This window comes from Saccopteryx bilineata, chromosome 1 (genome assembly GCF_036850765.1).
Source record: "Saccopteryx bilineata isolate mSacBil1 chromosome 1, mSacBil1_pri_phased_curated, whole genome shotgun sequence".
NCBI lineage: Eukaryota > Metazoa > Chordata > Mammalia > Chiroptera > Emballonuridae > Saccopteryx > Saccopteryx bilineata.
The window spans coordinates 389,528,800-389,547,234 of record NC_089490.1 but is presented as its reverse complement, the minus strand read 5'-3'; the positions used below and the strand labels follow the sequence as shown (position 1 = coordinate 389,547,234).

Sequence of the window (18,435 nt, the reverse complement as noted above, 5' to 3'; positions counted from 1 at the left end):
TTTTTTTCTCTCTCTCTACCCCCTTCCTCTCTCTAAAATCAATCAATAAAGGTTTTTTAGCTTGACCAGGTGGTTGGGCAGTGGATAGAGAGCTGATCTGGGACACTATGGACTCAGGTTCAAAACTCCAAGGTCACCAACTTGAGCACAAGGTCACCGGCTTGAGCATGGGATCATAGACATGACCCCATGGTTGCTGGCTTGAGCCCAAAGGTCACTGGCTCTGGTGGAGACACCTCCCCCTTCAAGGCATGTATGAGAATCACTGAACAACTAAAGTGCCACAACTATAAGATGATGCTTCTCATCTCTCTCCCTTCCTGTCTGTCTCTGGATTAAAAAAAAAGTGATTTTTTTTAAAAGAAAGGAAGAACACTGAGTTATTGGAACTTTATAAAAATTATATTCAGCCTTGGCCGGTTGGCTCAGTGGTAGAGCGTCAGCCTGGCGCGCGGAAGTCCCGGGTTCGATTCCCAGCCAGGGCACACAGGAGAAGCGCCCATCTGCTTCTCCACCCCTCCCCCTCTCCTTCCTCTCTGTCTCTCTCTTCCCCTCCCGCAGCCAAGGCTCCATTGGAGCAAAGATGGCCTGGGCGCTGGGGATGGCTCCATGGCCTCTGCCTCAGGCACTGGAGTGGCTCTGGTCACAGCAGAGATACACCCTGGATGGGCAGAGCATCGCCCCCTGGTGGGCATGCCGAGTGGATCCCGGCCGGGCGCATGTGGGAGTCTGTCTGACTGTCTCCCCATTTCCAGCTTCAGAAAAATACCAAAAAAAAAAAAAAAAATTATATTCAGTCCTTCCCTAGCAGCTCTTTGAATCACCTGTCTTTTCTTTTTTCTTTTTTCCCGTCTTTTCCTGTATCACACAGATTGAAATCACAAGCTACATATTATTACGGGCAGCACCCAAGCCCATCTCTTCAGTGAGGAGAGCTGCTCTTAACATCAAAAAATGTTTTTCAGCCTGACCAGGAGGTGGCGCAGTGGATAGAGCGTCGGACTGGGATGCAGAGGACTCAGGTTCGAGACCCCAAGGTCAACAGATTGAGCGCGGGCTCATCTGGTTTGAGCAAAAAGCCCACCAGCTTGAACCCAAGGTCGCTGGCTCCAGCAAGGGATTACTTGGTCTGCTGAAGGCCTGTGGTCAAGGCACATATGAGAAAGCAATCAATGAACAACTAAGGTGTTGCAACGCACAATGAAAAAATAATGATTGATGCTTCTCATCTCTCTCCATTCCTGTCTGTCCCTGTCTATCCCTCTCTCTGACTCACTTTCTGTCTCTGTAAAAAATAAATAAATAATAAATAAAAAAAATGTTTTTCAACCTTAATACATACCTTCTCCTAAGCCATTCAGCTGAACTTCCCCAAAATATATCCTGCAGGAATGAAAGAAAAATAATGTTGCCTGATTCTTTATTCTAAGGCCCCTACAGCAAAACCACCTAGAAACAAAACAAACTTTTCTTATCTACATGAATACCTCTCCTAATGGAGCAATAGGCTACTACTTCAATTAAGCTGCAGGCAAGGGGGTGTATTTGGAGGATATAGTTTTAGAAATTAGGAAAATAATAAAGTGGAAACTACTATTTAAGTTTCTTCTTCCCTCTCCTGCAATGTGTTTTTTCAAATATACTGACTAGGAAATAATGAATATATAAATAAAATTGGCAAAGAGATCAGGACTACTATTAGAAGGTACTAGATTTTTCTTAGTTGAAGTATAATTGACATACAACATTATATTTGTTTCAAGTGCACAACACATCTTTGTATATATTGCAAAAAGATCACGATCACACAATGAGTCTGGTTAGAATCTGCCACCTTACATTGTTACAGTTTTTTTCTTCTTGTAATGAGAACTTTTAAGATCTACTCTCCTTAGCAACTTTCAAATACGCAGTGGAAGGCACTAGATTTTGAAATGTGGTCTTCAGTTAAGGAGGGCTCATCATGCTTATCACAAGTCATTCCAAAGTAAATTGGTTAAAAAAATTAGAAAATCTTTTCCAGCATAGAATAACTAGGTAAGACTATTCTGAAAATATAGAAATATAATCACAATAGAACCTTCCCACAAGTCTCCCTTGAAGTCCAGCCTAAATTAGCTAAGATTCTGAATTATAAAACACTTAATAAGAAGTTTTATATCTTTCAAGTAATATTGTTAAAAATTAAATATATACATGGGTTTAATAAAAAACTAAGCCCCGCCCTGGCCGGTTGGCTCAGCGGTAGAGCGTCGGTCTAGCGTGCGGAGGACCCGGGTTCGATTCCCGGCCAGGGCACACAGGAGAAGCGCCCATTTGCTTCTCCACCCCTCCGCCGCGCTTTCCTCTCTGTCTCTCTCTTCCCCTCCCGCAGCCAAGGCTCCATTGGAGCAAAGATGGCCCGGGCGCTGGGGATGGCTCTGTGGCCTCTGCCCCAGGCGCTAGAGTGGCTCTGGTCGCAACATGGCGACGCCCAGGATGGGCAGAGCATCGCCCCCTGGTGGGCAGAGCGTCGCCCCTGGTGGGTGTGCCGGGTGGATCCCGGTCGGGCGCATGCGGGAGTCTGTCTGACTGTCTCTCCCCATTTCCAGCTTCAGAAAAAATGAAAAAAAAAAAAAAAAACTAAGCCCCAACAATGTACAAAAAGCCCTAAGGTTAGGTGTTAGGGATGAGATAAGGATAAATTAGGGATGAGATTCAAGACATATCTGAATCCTAGGTCTCACAGAATACAGCCTTGTATGGGAGAAAAGCCACCATAAAGCAGGGGTCAGCAATCTCTTATGATAAGGGTCAGATAGTAAATATTGTAGGCTTGTGGGCCATATAGTAACTATTCTTCTTTGCTGTTGTCCTGCAAAAGCAGCCACTGATGGTACATAAACAAATGGGTGGCTGTGTTCTAAAATAACTTATTAAAAAAACGAATATGGGCCCAGCCTGTGGTGGCGCAGTGGATAGAGCGTTGACCTGAAATGCTGAGGTCACTAGTTCGAAAACCCGGGCTTGCCCAGTCAAGGCACATAAGAGAGTTGATGCTTCCTGCCCCTTCTCTCTCTCTTGCTCTCTCCCCCTCGTCTCTATAAAATGAATAAATAACAATTGAAAAAAAAAAGAATATGGTCTGCTGGCCATCATTTGCTGACTACCGCCATAAAGTAATACAGGAATAATGTTAATGAAATTTGCTAGATACACTCTAATAAAAAATGACAATTACTCAATTCACTATAAATGTGAATATTGGTACAGTGCTTCAAATAACATAATTATGCTAAACTTATCCTTAGCTATGTTCTTTATCATTCAGGGGCTAAGCAAAAGTTTTCTTTACAGATAATAGATAATAAAACTTTAATTCAACCTTGACGAACAACAAATTCAGAATGAGTTTTTGTAAAAATGTAATTCTACAGTGACACGGTTAAATCTACAGGTTGAGGAAATATAATAAAACTTTTTAAAAAACAAGGCTATTCTTTAATGTTATAAGACTATACTGTTAATCTGTTAACAACAGTATAAAAAGAAAAAAAAAGCTAAATCAACCTCTGACATTACCTACTTCTCTCTGGTTTAAACCATTGTTATTTCTATCCAAAAGCACTCCTAAATGACAAACAGTGAGCAATAAATACTGTATTTCTCCAGAGATACAAGATACAAAAGACTTTAAATAGTGGTATGACAAGGAAAAAGTAATCTTTCTGTTATAGCTGAAAGAAGTCTAGTAATTTGAAATCCTCAGCTGGAAACCTGGGGAAAATATAGAGAAGACAAAAATATATGAAAGACTTGGAAAAATAAACATAGGGAGGGTTGCTAGATTATTACTAAAATTGTTAAAGAATGACTTGATAACTATTCTCAGGTACTAGATTGTTACAACAGAACTAGTTAGGTCTCTGATCATTAGACTTCTCAAAATCAGTTCTATACAGGTAAGTCAAAGGTTTAAAACCAATGGCTAGTCACTAACATGAAAGAAAAGAGTCTGGGATGATTTGGGACTCCCAGCTTGTCATACTGTGTTCTCACACTTTCCGACAAATGCTCTGCACCAGCATTTGGTCCATTACTCAGACAATCTGGGGACCCCGCCTCCACTATGCCTTGCTATCTGTCATACTCCCCACCTGGAACAATCTTTCTCACTTCTGCCTCAAGGTCGAGCTTGAAGACCATTTCTCTCTGAAGCCAATCTTGTATCTCCCATCCACAATAAAATTTTCCCTTTCTGTGTTCTCCCAGTATTCTTTTCTGACAGTGCTATGCAGTCTTCAAATCCTGCTTTTTATTACATTATACACGTACCAAACTGTTTCCCCCATTAGATGGGAAACATCTGTCGGGCAGGGCCTGTGTATGGTTCTTCCTTGGGCCCAGGACAATGCTTATATTAAAAAGGCACTCCATAGGCCCTGGCCAGTTGGCTCAGCAGCAGAGCATCGGCCTGGCTTGTAGAAGTCCTGGGTTCGATTCCTGGTGAGGGCACACAGGAGAAGCGCCCATCTGCTTCTCCACCCTTCTACCTCTCCTTCCTCTTTATCTCTCTCTTCCTCTCCTGCAGTCAAGGCTCCATTGGAGCAAAGTTGGCCCAGGGGTGCTGAGGATGGCTCCATGGGCTCCTCCTCAGGCACTAGAATGGCTCTGGCCACAACGAAGCAATGCCCCAGATGGGCAGAGCATCACTCCCTAGTGGGCATGCCAGGTGGATCCTGGTCGGGCACATGCAGGAGTCTGTCTGTCTGACTGCCTCCCCACTTCTAACTTCAGAAGAATACAAAAAAAAAAAAAAAAAAAAGGAAAAAAACAGCCACTCCATAAATATTTGTTGAGGTGAAATATTCCAAGGAAAATACTCAAAGAACTGTTGACCAGTTCTCTATATCCACAAACAACTAATTATAAAACAAACTAAATTAGCAGTCTGTTAGACAAAAAGTTTTAATTTAACTTTAGAATATAGAAGGTTGGAATCTGCTCAGCATAGTCTATTTTTTAAAGTCTTAAGCTCCTTTTCCTGCTTTGAGGTCCTGTCAGTAGGACCTCAAAATCCAATCCACAGGAATCATGATTATGCACAGAAAAAAGGACAAAGAACTTGTTAGCCTTGGAAAACTGAGGTTCATAAGGGAGGATAGATAGACTACCATAGTAAAGCTGTAGCATCAGCTGTCCAATCATCTATCTAAAAATTAATCAAAGAATACCTGCACGATACCTGACTGCCAGGAAGACAACGTGTAAGTGATGAGGCTGACAAGTAAATCTATGCGGTTTACCTGTACAATATGACATATTCGTGCCCTTGTTTCCTGGAGAGTCTGTAAGCTGGTGTCACTCTTGTTATGGCAAGGAGAGACTTCAGTAGCAATGACAGTCTGTTGTACACTGTGTAGGAAACTTTGATTTCTTTATCACACCTGCAGAGCACACAGACACTATCAGCATTCTCCTATTCAATTAACATAAACAAAAAACAGAAATGTAATGAATACAGAGATAGTATGTTCCATCTACTGGCTGATATTAACTTGTTAACATTATTCATAAATTCTGACAGAACATAAACTGCTTGGCAGTCCAAATACACCACTCAGAGTATGACAGCCAGCAGAGATAGCTGCAAATTAAGCACTGGAACTGTATAAAATTAAACTTACCATTAAAACATACTCTGAACTAAAGGTGTAATTAGCAATTATATTAATGAAGGTGTAAACACAATTTCAATGTACCATCTTATGAGCTGTCTACTTTTATATATCTGTTTGATATTAAAATTTTAGACTATAACCTGGCGGGTGCTTCCTATTTTTTCATACCACATATATTTTTTACTAAAATTTTTCTTTTGATATGCTATTTCCTCAATTTTTCTCTATGTATAATCTTCTTAAAAACTGAAACTTCAGGCAGAAAATAAGCTAATCTGCCTTGAAAGAAAATGGAGGAGGGGAATAACATGCATTTTGAATCCATGACTAGCATGGAATAAAAAGGATTAGGGAGGGGAAATCTTATTGGATGTCTGCCACATAAAAACAGACAAACACAGAGTAGTCATGTTACAAGAGCTCCCAAGGGATTTAATCAGAGAACCCTCTGTACTCTGGGAAAACAACAAACCCTTTTGAGCTTTCCTTCTGCTTCTTTCCCTACTGGCTGAGTCTCTCTGGACTGATGCTCCCTCTGAAGGTCATCTCTGTGCCAGGGCTGGGAGCCGAGCATGAAGCAAATTGTAGCAAAGACCTCCTGGTTTTGCTAAGTGAGCAAAACACCCTCAGTGACTGATAGCCCTGCTTTTCACATGACGTCATCTGCTTTATCCCCAGCTACCACAACCAAGGAACCTAAGACAGAGAACTTACTTTTCATTCATTTCAAGACACCAAATTTCTAGTTCCATGGAGTCTCCCTATAAATGGGACAAATGAGAGGTATTTTAATTTTATTTATTTATTTGTGACAGAGACAGAGAGAGGAACAGACAGACTGGAAGGGAGAGAGATGAGAAGCATCAGTTCTTTGTTGCGGCACCTCAGTTTCTCATTGATTGCTTTCTCATATGTGCCTTGACCAGGAGGCTACAGCAGACCGAGTGACTCAAGCCAGCGACCTTGGGTTCAAGCTAGTGAGCCTTGCTCAAACCAGATGAGCCCACACTCAAACTGGCGACCTCAGGGTTTTGAACCTGAGTCCTCTGCATCCCAGTCCGACACTCTATTCACTGCGCAACTGCCTGGCCAGGCTATTTGTTGTTGTTTTTTTAATTACCTTTCATTTTTATTATTACAAAGCATTATATAGTCACTATGAAATATATTGGAAAGTATAAATAAGAAAAAAGAGCCTGACCTGTGGTAGCGCAGTGGATAAAGCGTCGACCTGGAAATGCTGAGGTCACCGGTTCGAAACCCTGGGCTTGCCTGGTCAAGGCACATATGGGAGTTGATGCTTCCAGCTCCTCCCCCCTTCTCTCTCTCTGTCTCTCCTCTCTCTCCCTCTCTGTCTTTCTCTCTCTCCCTCTCTCTCCTCTCTAAAAAATGAATAAATTAAAAAAAAAGATAATTTATAACAAAATCAGCCACTTTTCTAAATATAGGGAGATCATACCATATATACGATTTTTATCACCTAGTTTTTTATTAATAAATACAACATGGAATTTTCCTCATAATTAAAAATTCTCCATTATTTTTAATAGTTACATAGTGTTCCAAAACATGCCCATCATTTTATCGAATCAGTCCCTTCGTACTTGGACATCCAGGTTGTTCCCATTTTTTCACTACTACAAACAACATTATGATAAATAGTCTTGAGACTAAAGCTTTTCACATACCCCGAATTAATTTCTTAAGAAGAAATTTCCAGAATTCAAATTGATAGATCAAAGAGTATTCATGCTTCTAAGATTTGCTATGTTTGCTATGTACATCCAAACTGCTCTTCAACAAGGATGATGAAGAGAGTATTTCCCTCCAATTTTATAAGGGGTATTTTTAGGTGATATCCACAACTAAAGAATACCTTAAGTACCTTAACAAGCCTCTTACTTAAGTCCTTTCAGTTGTCTGATGTCTTTAGCCAAACTCTTCAGTTTTTCTCTCTGTTAAGGCATGGCCAACATACGGCCCCCGGGCCGCATCCAGCCTGCGTAATGAGTTTATGCATTCTGCGATTAAATTTTTAATATTCTCTGCTACTTTAAAATCTCAGCTATTCAGCCTGACCAGGTGGTGGCACAGTGGATGAAATGTAGGACTGGGATGCGGAAGACCCAGGTTTGAGACCCTGAGGTCGCCAGCTTGAGTGCGGGCTCATCTGGTTTGAGCAAAAGCTCACCAGCTTGAGCCCAAGGTCGCTGGCTTGAGCAGGGGGTTGCTCGGTCTTCTGGGGGCCCACGGTCAGGGCACATATGGGGAGACAATGGATGAATAACTAGGGTGTTGCAACGCGCAACGAAAGACTGATGATTGATGCTTCTCATCTCTCCGTTCTTATTTGTCCCTGTCTATCCCTCTCTCTGTCGGGAAAAAAAAAAAATCTCAGCTATTCAGAAGCGGAAGCATCTTTGATTATTGGAAATCGCGAGATATTTAAGAAGATAGTGATATGCGGAAAAGAATTGCGCGTGTGACTTATCTAGGGTTAACTTCCAATAATTGGTCGAATGGATTCGCGATACTTCTTTATTTTTAAAAAAAATTCCATTATAAAGATATACACCTTTTGTACTCATCTGTACTCGATATGAACTGTTTAACATTTAGCGGCGATGTGAAACCCATATTCTTTTAGGCGGAGTTTGCCAGTGCGCACCCAAGGTCAAACAATTCATTATTTTTGTGGTCAAGGGTGCTGAATCAAGTGGCATTGTAGCATAGACAATAGCTGCAGTTGATAAACTGAAAACATGTCCAGGCTGTTTGTAAAACAAAATAATTGTTTTATTTGCGATATAACCCCTTCAAGCTCATTCTATTAATTAAATAGTTTTGATTAATTGAGATACACTTTGGATATTCATACGGTATGTAATTATATTTTTATTAAAATAATATTGTATATTAAAAATTATTTCCACTCACATTTATTCATAAACAAATTGCATAATAAAATTTTGTTTACTTAAATGAATCATTTTTGTATTTAACATTTTTTAATTTTAATATTTTGTCCAGCCCGTGAAAAAAGTTTTCTTTCTAATCTGGCCTGGGGGCAAAAACTGTTGGCCAGGCCTGTCTCTGTTACTCTGAACAGACTTAGTCTTAGTGGGTGGGAAAGAAAGAGAAAAGACTAACAACAGATTCCTTCAACCCTGTAACAGTCTGACTTAGTGAGGACAGTCACACACTTTTGAATACAAGTAACCTTTTTACTAATCTGTTGGAAGAGAACATTCTTTTAGGTTTGAGAGTAAGCTTGGGTTAGTTTGTGGAATAGAGAACTGTATTTGTTCTAGATCAAATTTAAATATGTATCCTTAATATATATCCTTTTCATTATATTGTCGTTTCAAAATGACATAATGAATTTGAATTCCCCACCATCCCCCCCCAAAAAATCAGGGGAAGACTGGATAACAGGAAGCATCCAAGACAAGTTGATATGGTTTCTCTGGGACCATCGGAACAGTCTGGACTCAGATTTCACAGGTGCCTGGGAGAGGAAGGAGTTGTAGAGACTCCTTTTGGACTCCCTATGAATCACGAAGGAAAATACTTTATAGTATAGACTGGCAACTCAATAAACAATAGAAAGTTTTGGTTTATTTGGTTCTAACGTTTCCACGAAATTAGTATTGACAACATTCATTCAACAAAATTCACTGAGAGCTTTCTTTGTGCCATCCCAGGAACTGTGTTAGGCACAGAGATGATTATTTACTTATATCCTGTCTCATTACAAAAAGAATTTGAAGACCTCCAAAGATAAGATGTAGCATAGCTGCTGACCTCCAGAATAAAAGAAAGTATAAAGTATGAACAGGAACATGTAATAATCACCTCTCCCTCCAGAAGGAGGATTTTCTAGAGCATGTGAGTCTTGAGGGTAAGTATGATAGAAACATGTCATATACAGATGATATATAAAGGTGAGGGTGACAAGCTTATTTCAGGTGATTGGAAGAATAAGTACAAAAGCCAATGACCTCCTCAGAGAATTATGAGAAGGTCAGAGGAAAGGGGCAGGAAAGGGCGCAGTTGGAACCAGAGCCTGAAGAGCTTTAAGTAAAGACACCATCCTTACCTCAAGGAAGGCCACGACCTTACCTCGGAAGTCTTGAGTGAGATCTCCACACACATGGACCTCCCCACGGCAGGCAGCTGCCCGGCCAGTGCCTTCTTGGCTTCATGTGTAACCTCGGGGATGTCTTTGATAGCTAAATTGAACTGGGAAACAAAAGAGACTTTTCACTCAGAGAAAACATTCTGAAAACAAAGTAGTTAAACTGTGTGCTGGGTAATGCAGGCATTGCTTTGACTGATTCAAGACAATCGTTCACTTCCTCCTTCCCCCATCAGTTATCCTGCACCAAAGCCCCCAAACTCAGGTCAAAACTGCTAATGACCTAGGACAAATATTAGTAACAATACATTTTTGTTTTCTAAAGACTAAGCTTTTCACCTAAAACAAGAAAGCCAAGAACCAAATAAATCCAGGACTAACATTCGATGAACACATTTTCCAAGTGAATGAAGCAAACAAAATTAGGCATTTTAATGTTATGGTTAAGTAATACTATAAACAATATCTTCAGTCACCACACTGTGATTCCCTGTAACTAACACCGCAGTGCACCCTTTAGCAAAGAATAGGAATTTTACCCAGTCTGAACCCGTCGGGGATGAAGATGAACGAGTACAAATCTTCTCGCCAAGTCGAGCCTGGACAATCACTTGAACAGTCTAAAAAGAAAAAACAAAACAAAAACGAACAAATGCCAAAAAAATCAAAGATGAAAAACCTTAAATTGATCTGGCTCTTCCTGATGAGGGTTAAAACCCTTCCAAAGCAGGGTTAAAAAGATGCCAATAATTATAACTTAAGTCGTTAGGAACTTAAGACGTTCAAGAACAGAGAAATAAAACACTACACAAAAAGAATACTGTAGTCCTGAGGACACAGTGTCAGCTAATTAGAGGAATCCGAGTTTGAGACTTGGAATCTGTAATGTCCTCACGTGTGGCAGAAGGCAAGCTGCATGTGGCAGCTCTGACTTTCATAGAGAAACAAGTCCAACAGTAGGTGTAAAACTTCACTGTCACACACTTATGTAATGATAGTAGGTTTAAACCAAGGATTCTACAATTATTCATATCTCTTGGCCCATATGGCAAATGTCTTCCAACTAACTTTACAACCATAATCTACTGCATGAATTGTTCTTACATGGCAATGTTTGAGAGGAAGCAGCAACGGAGGTGGAAATGATATTTAGCTTTAGGAAAACGTAACTTCTAAAGTATTCAAAATTCAGTTTTAATTCCTCATTTACCCAGAATGGAACAACAAATGAAATCAGACGTTTCCAAGTTGCGTGATGCTTAGGGAAAGACGCCCAAAGCGCTGTCCATTCCAGTCCACCGTCTTTGTTCCCACCCCAAGGGAACAGACTGCCAGTGACCTGGCATAACAGCTTGACATTTCTTGCAAAATAAAAATCCTTTTTGAACAAATAGCTGTGGAAAATTGGAAGTGATTCTTAGTTACACCCCCAGTACCACCCCCAAACCTCACAGTTTGGTTTACAACAGACAGAAGTATCCATTAGAATGGGCAAGCTGCAAGCTGTCATGCTATATTTCCAAAAAGGGAGAAGCACGGAAGTTATTTCCAACAGTTCTCAGCTCAAGAGAATGGATATGTTACCTTGAGGGCAAAAAACTTAATGAACTTGTCCAGGTCCTTTCTGTCCTGGGAATTGAGATCAGTTTCCATTGCCTATGGAAATCTAAAACAGAAAACAAATGTTGAAAAATTTGACTATCTTTAAAAAGGGATTGCCACATCGAAGCATACAGAGATGGTACTGCCTACAAGCTGTACGAATAGTCACGTGGGAGGGAAAGAAACTTCCCCTCTCACTAAAGATACCAAAGTGGAAAATATTAAATTAAGGTACTACCTTTTGAGGAAAATAAATTCTATACAAAGAGCTAAATCTAGGAACCTAAGTAGTGGATGAAGACAGCCATTTTACCTGAACCTGAATCTTTGAGCTTTAAATATAACTTATGTATTTATGTTTTATTAGTCAGCATATTGAGAACTAAGTTTTAATGAGACAAAAACTTAGTTAAAACGTGAGTTAATTTACATACCTTCAAAAGGCCACTAAATCAATTTAACTTTGGGGAAGTTTATGGACCTTTCTGAGAATCTCATGGCAAGAGAAGCCCTTTCTCTAGAAAAATGCACATATATGGAAACATTTGGCTGCAACTGCAGGGAGTACATGGATTTCCTGGAGCATACTCCCAGGTTGAACTAGTTTGAAATGGGGCTGACTGTAAAGGAAAACCCTTAGGGAGAGAAGGGCTTGATTTACATCAAGAGGTATAAGCAACAGAAAGCAAAATGGCTTTGGAATGATTAGGTACTCCAGTTTCTCAGAGGATTGTGTATAGACGGGGAAGCAGTATGGCTGGCTGGGGCCAGACCATGAGTCTTAAATGCAATGCTAGATCCTGATCTGCACCTAGTACACCAGAAATGGCAGCCCCCTCAAGGCTTTTGAGGAGAGGAAGTAACAGGCTAGTCTCATCTGAATGGTGCTTTAGAAAGACAACCCTGCTGGGTGTTGTACAATAGTTTTGAATATAAAAAGCAGGAAAACCAATAGGGTTCTTGGCAATAACTCGGGCTTGTGGGCAAGGCTAAAACTCTAGTTATAGACATGATTTGGAAATAGTATGGATGGAAGATATTTTAAAGGAAGAGCTGAAAAGTTTTAAGGATTGACTGCAAAAAGTTTAATAGGGTTTCAGCTAACAAAAACAGGGAAGCCAGAGTTAAGAACTAGTTTTAAGGAAAAGTGTAAACAAAAGAAGAGTTGAAATAGGAAGTAATGAGTACAAGTGTATAAAAACAAAAACCAAACCCTATTTTTTTTTAACAATCGATAGTCAATTTATCAAAAAGACTAATTTAAGCATCTACAATGGTGACTTCAACCTCAACTCCTGGCTTAATACTGATGGAAGTAATCTGTTTAACAATCTCGGAAGGGCTGTGCAAGTCACTGAGTTGCTTGTGGATACTCATCTGAAACAGATTCCAAGGCTTAGAACCCTCCCCACAGGGAGTTTTTCTCGTTGAGATTCTGAGTGTCTTGGTAGGCATCCAAACTGGTCCTTACGCTTTGAGATTCTTTTTTCTTTGCATCTCTGACCTTTTTTTTTTTTTTTTTTTTTTTTTTTTTGTTATTTTTCTGAAGTTGGAAACAGGGAGGCAGTCAGACTCCTGCATGCGCCCGACTCGGATCCACTCGGGCACGCCCATCAGGGGGTGATGCTCTGCCCATCTGGGGCACTGCTCTGTTGCAACCAGAGCCATTCTAGCGCCTGAGGCAGAGGCCACAGAGCCACCCTCAGCACCCGGGCCAACCTTGCTCCAATGGAGCCTTGGCTGTGGGAGGGGAAGAGAGAGACAGAGAGGAAGGAGAGGGGGAGGGGTGGAGAAGTAGATGGGCGCTTCTCCAGTGTGCCTTGGCCGGGAATCAAACCCGGGACTCTTGCATGCCAGGCCGACGCTTTACCACTGAGCCAACTGGCCAGGGCCTCATTTTTTTATTTTAAAGATCTCTCTCACCTGACCAGGCGGTGGCACAATGGATAGAGCGTTGGACTGGGATGCTGAGGACCCAGGTCTGAGACCTCAAGGTCGCCAGCTTGAGTGCGGGCTCATCTGGTTTGAGCAAAAGCTCAGCAGCTTGAGCCCAAGGTCGCTGGCCTCTATTACACACCTCTCTAAAGACTTTATACTGAGGCTGGTTAGAGTAATTCTAATCCGGTAACTCGCCTGGAGACCTCTGGATCCAGAGGTCTTTCTATATTTTTAAAAGCCATGTGCTGGTGAAGCTTCCTGACCTACTCGTTCCTCAGAGAGAGCAAACAGCAGTGAGTCAGGTGCAGCAGTGGGTGAGACACAGCTCCGCTGCAGCTGCAAAGGCATCTTCCTCAAAGAGCTCACAATGTGTCGAGGTATAACTTACATGTAGTGAAGTGGACAAATCTTGGAGAGACAGCTCAATAAATATTTTTATATGTATATACCCTTATAACTGCAATCCAGACCAAGTTTTAGAACATTTCCAATAACCAGGAGGCTCCTGTGTCCCCCGGTCAGTAAACGAACCAAAAGGTAATCATTACTCTGACCTCTATTACCATAAATTAGTTTTGTCTTTTGTGAATTTCATATTTTAAAATAATTTAAAAAAAAAAATTTTTTTTTTTGTATTTTTCTGAAGCTGGAAACGGGGAGGCAGGCAGACTCCCGCATGCACCCGACTGGGATCCACCCAGCACGCCCACCAGAGGGCGATGCTCTGCCCATCTGGGGCGTCGCAACCAGAGCCATTCTAGCGCCTGGCAGGGGTCGTCAAACTTTTTATAAAAACCGCCCACTTTTGCAGTGCTGGTCGACCTGGTCCCTACCGCCCACTAGTGGGCGTTCCAGCTTTCATGATGGGCCAATCGCAGCGCTGTTTGGTTGCACGGTAGGGACCAGGTTGACCAGAACTGCAAAAGTGGGCAGTTTTTATAAAAAGTTTGACGACCCCTGGAAGGAGCCATCCCCAGCGCCCGGGCCATCTTTTGCTCCAATGGAGCCTCAGCTGCGGGAGGGGAAGAGAGAGACAGAGAGGAAGGAGAGGGGGAGGGGTGGAGAAGCAGATGGGCGCTTCTCCTATGTGCCCTGGCCGGGAATTGAACCCGGGACTCCTGCACGCCAGGCCGACGCTCTACCACTGAGCCAACCAGCCAGGGCAAAACAAAAAAATTTTTTTAAACATGATTCATTTTAGAGAGAAGAGAGAGAAAGAGAAGGGGGGAGGAGCAGGGAGCATCAGCTCCCATATGTGCCTTCCCCAGGTGAGCCCAGGGCTTTGAATCAGCGACCTCAGCATTCCAGGTCAATTTATCCACTGCACCACCACAGGTCAGGCCATTTTTAAAATAATTTTTTATTTACTGATTTGAGAGAAAGGGAGAGACATGAACATGGATTTGTTCCTGTATGTGCCCTGCCTGAAGACCAAACCGGCAAACTCTGCACTTTGGGTCCACGCTCCACCCAACCTAGCAATCCGGCCAGGCTATTTTGAATTTCTTATAAATGGAATCAAATAGCATTAACTCTTTTGTGCGTAGCTTTCTTTTTTTTTTTCTCTTCATTTTTCTGAAGCTGGAAACAGGGAGAGACAGTCAGACAGACTCCCGCATGCGCCCGACTGGGATCCACCCGGCACGCCCACCAGGGGCGATGCTCTGCCCACCAGGGGGCGATGCTCTGCCCATCCTGGGCGTCGCCATGTTGCGACCAGAGCCACTCTAGCGCCTGAGGCAGAGGCCAAGGAGCCATCCCCAGCGCCTGGGCCATCTTTGCTCCAATGGAGCCCCGGCTGCAGGAGGGGAAGAGAGAGACAGAGAGGAAAGCGCGGCAGAGGGGTGGAGAAGCAAATGGGCGCTTATCCTGTGTGCCCTGGCCGGGAATCGAACCCAGGTCCTCCGCAGGCTAGGCCGACGCTCTACTGCTGAGCCAACCGGCCAGGGCTGTGCGTAGCTTTCTTTACTCAACATTATGTCTTTAAGATTCACTTATAATTCTACACGTAGCAATTTATTATTTTTCATTGCTCTGTAGCATTCCATTTTATGACTACACTATAATCTTTAAGTGCTACTGTTGAGAAACATTTGAGTGGTTTCCTGGTTTTTTTGCTATTACTTTGTTTTTTTAAGTGAGAGGAGGGGAGATAGACTCCCTCACATGCCCCGATCAGGATCCACCTGGCAACCCCCATCTGGGGTTGCTGCTCAAATCAACCAAGCTATCCTCAGTGCCCGGGGTAGAAACTCGAACCAATAGAACCACTGGCCGTGAGAGGGGAAGAGAGAGAAGGGAGCGAAAGGGGGTGGGGGGAGAAGCAGATGGTTACTTCTCATGTGTGTTCTGACTGGAGATCAAGCTCAAGAAGTCTGCACGCTGGGCTGCCACTCTATCCACTGAGCAAACCGGCCAGGGCCAACTATTATATTCTTGCACCAAGTCGTCTGGTGGACATAAACACTCACTGCTATTAGACATAAAGGCAGTAGTGCTAATGATGGGTGATAGAGTATACAAATGTGAAGCTTTTTTAATTTAATTTTTTTATTTTAAAGATCTCTCTCGCCTGACCAGGTGGTGGCTCAATGGATAGAGCATCGGACTGGGATGCCGAGGACCCAGGTTCGAGACCCCGAGGTCGCCAGCTTGAGCGCAGGCTCATCTGGTTTGAGCAAAAGCTCACCAGCTTGAGCCCAAGGTCGCTGGCTCGAGCAAAGGGTCACTCAGTCTGCTGAAGGCCCACGGTCAAGGCACATATGAGAAAGCAATCAATGAACAACTAAGGTGTCGCAATGCGCAATGAAAAGCTAATGATTGATGCTTCTCATCTCTCCGTTCCTGTCTGTCTGTCCCTGTCTATCCCTCTCTCTGTCTCTGGAAAAAAAAAAAAAAGATCTTTCTCTCTCTTTTTTTAAAGATTTTATTTATTCATTTTAGAGAGGGGAGAGGGAGAGTGAGAGAAGGGAAGAGGAACAGAAAGCATCAACTCCCGTATGTGCCTTGACCAGGGAAGCCCAGGGATTCAAACTGGCAACTTTAGTGTTCCAGGTCGATCCTTTATCCACTGTGCCACCACAGGTCAGGCCTGAAGCTTTTTAAAAAAGATTTTATTTATTGATTTTACAGAGAAGGGGAGGAGGAACCAGAAGTATCAACTCATAGTTGCTCTACTTTAGTTGTTCATTGGTTGCTTGTCATATGAAGGCAGGTAAGTCCGAGATTTTGAACCGGCGACCTCAGCATTCCAGAATGATACTCTATATCTGGGCTACCCCAGGTTAGGCAAAATATTTAGCTTTAATAGACACCACTGAACAGTTTCCAGAATCTGCACCAATATATATCATTATTATAAGTATCTTTTTTTTAATGTGTGTGACAAAGACAGAGAGAGGGACAGACAGGAAGGGAGAGAGATGAGAAGCACCAATTCTTCGTTTGCAACACCTTAGTTCAGTGGTTCTCAACCTTTCTAATGCCGTAACCCCGCAATACCGTTCCTCATGTTGCGGTGACCCCAAACCAAAAAATAATTTTGGTGGCTACTTCATAACTGTAATTTTGCTACAGTTATGATTCGGAATATAAATATCTGATATGCATTATGTATTTTCCGATGGCTTTAGGCAACCCCGCTGGGGTCACGATCCACAGGTTGAGAACCACTGCCTTAGTTGTTCTTTGATTGCTTTCTCATATGTGCCTTGACTGGGGGGCTACAGCAGACTGAGTGACCGCTTGCTCAAGCTAGCAACCTTGGGCTCAAGATGGCCTTGTCCAAACCAGATGAGCCCATGTTCAAGCCAGTAACTGTGGGGTTTCAAACCTGGGTCCTCTGCATCCCAGTCTGACGCTCTATCCACTGTGCCACCACCTGGTCAGGCTATAAGGATCTTGTTGAATACATTCTGCAAATATCTTCTCCCAGTTTGTGGCTTGTCTTTCTTACGAAAGTTTTCTTTTTCATGACAGTCTGCATATACTACTAATGGACAATGGCCAGACTACATATATAAATAGAACTCTAAGCAACAACCTGCAGAAACCAGCCCAGGAAGCCAATCTAGTATCTCCACTAACTAGTCTAAGAAGTCAACTTACACCTGACCTGTGGTGGCTCAATGGATAAAGTGTCAACCTGGAACACGGAAGTTGCTGGTTCAAAGTCCTGGGCTTGCCCTGTCAAGGCATGTATGACAAGTACTCAAAGAAATGAAGTGAAGCAACTATGAGTTGATGCTTCTCTCTCTTTCCCTCTCTCTGTAAAATCAAAAAATAAAATCTTAAAAAAAAAAAAAGACATTCTTGTATCATTCGGATTTCATTTCTGTGATTTACTGGCTCGGCAGCAATAGGCAACTTGAACCTGGCTTGTTCTGGTAACACTTCCAATTTAGAACCAACCACAGAAAGACAAATATGTGTCCCTAACCAATCACACAGGATGCCCACACTTGTAGTTAGGCTGCCTACAGCTTCTTCATTCCGTTAAACCCAAGTGAGGCCATACCTGAAGCCTTCCCTTTTTTCCTACTATCATGCTCCCCACTGGTCTACCTGCATTTGAGTCTCTGCTATGATAAGCTCTGAATGGCCTTTACCTGTTCTCATTTGGGTGGTCTTTATTTCAACATTAAAAACAGCCTTATGAGGTATAACTGACAATAAGCAACATACTGTAAGATTTAATAAGTTCTGACATCACTGTAAACCATCACTACAGAACAGCAGAAATACCCATTACCCCCCAGTTTCTTCATATCCCTTTGTAATCCCCTCATCCAGCCCCTCCTCATTCCTCCATCCCTATGCAACCTCTGATAAGCTCTCTACACCCTAGTACAGATTGCTATCCAAATTTCCTAGAGTTTTCTGTAAATTATATCACGCAGTATGTATTCTTTGGCTTCTTTCACTCAGCATTATTCTGTGCTTCATCCATGTTGTATATTCTCTGTTGATAGCTCATTTCTTTTTGTTGCTGAGGAGTATCCTCCTAGGGAGTCTTTTGAAGATCAGTGCTGCTTGATTTTATTTAGTCCAACTTATTAACCTTTTGTATGATGGTTAGCGATTTTTTTTAAATTTTAT

At 42.3% G+C, this 18,435-nt stretch overlaps 1 protein-coding gene across 10 annotated transcripts in view; it reads right to left on the bottom strand.

The window, feature by feature from the left end:
* ATG13 (autophagy related 13) overlaps positions 1 to 18,435 on the bottom strand; it is a 40,647-nt gene that overhangs the window by 16,939 nt on the left and 5,273 nt on the right. For all 10 annotated transcript variants that reach the window (XM_066251398.1, XM_066251399.1, XM_066251397.1 and 7 more), the window contains 6 exons: positions 11,383 to 11,464; positions 10,338 to 10,418; positions 9,783 to 9,902; positions 6,375 to 6,421; positions 5,286 to 5,426; positions 1,343 to 1,383 (listed from right to left, as the gene is read on the bottom strand). In XM_066251398.1, coding sequence (XP_066107495.1) covers positions 1,343 to 1,383; positions 5,286 to 5,426; positions 6,375 to 6,421; positions 9,783 to 9,902; positions 10,338 to 10,418; positions 11,383 to 11,451 — 499 coding nt within the window. In that variant the 5' untranslated portion in view covers positions 11,452 to 11,464. The remainder of the gene's footprint in view (positions 1 to 1,342; positions 1,384 to 5,285; positions 5,427 to 6,374; positions 6,422 to 9,782; positions 9,903 to 10,337; positions 10,419 to 11,382; positions 11,465 to 18,435) is intronic.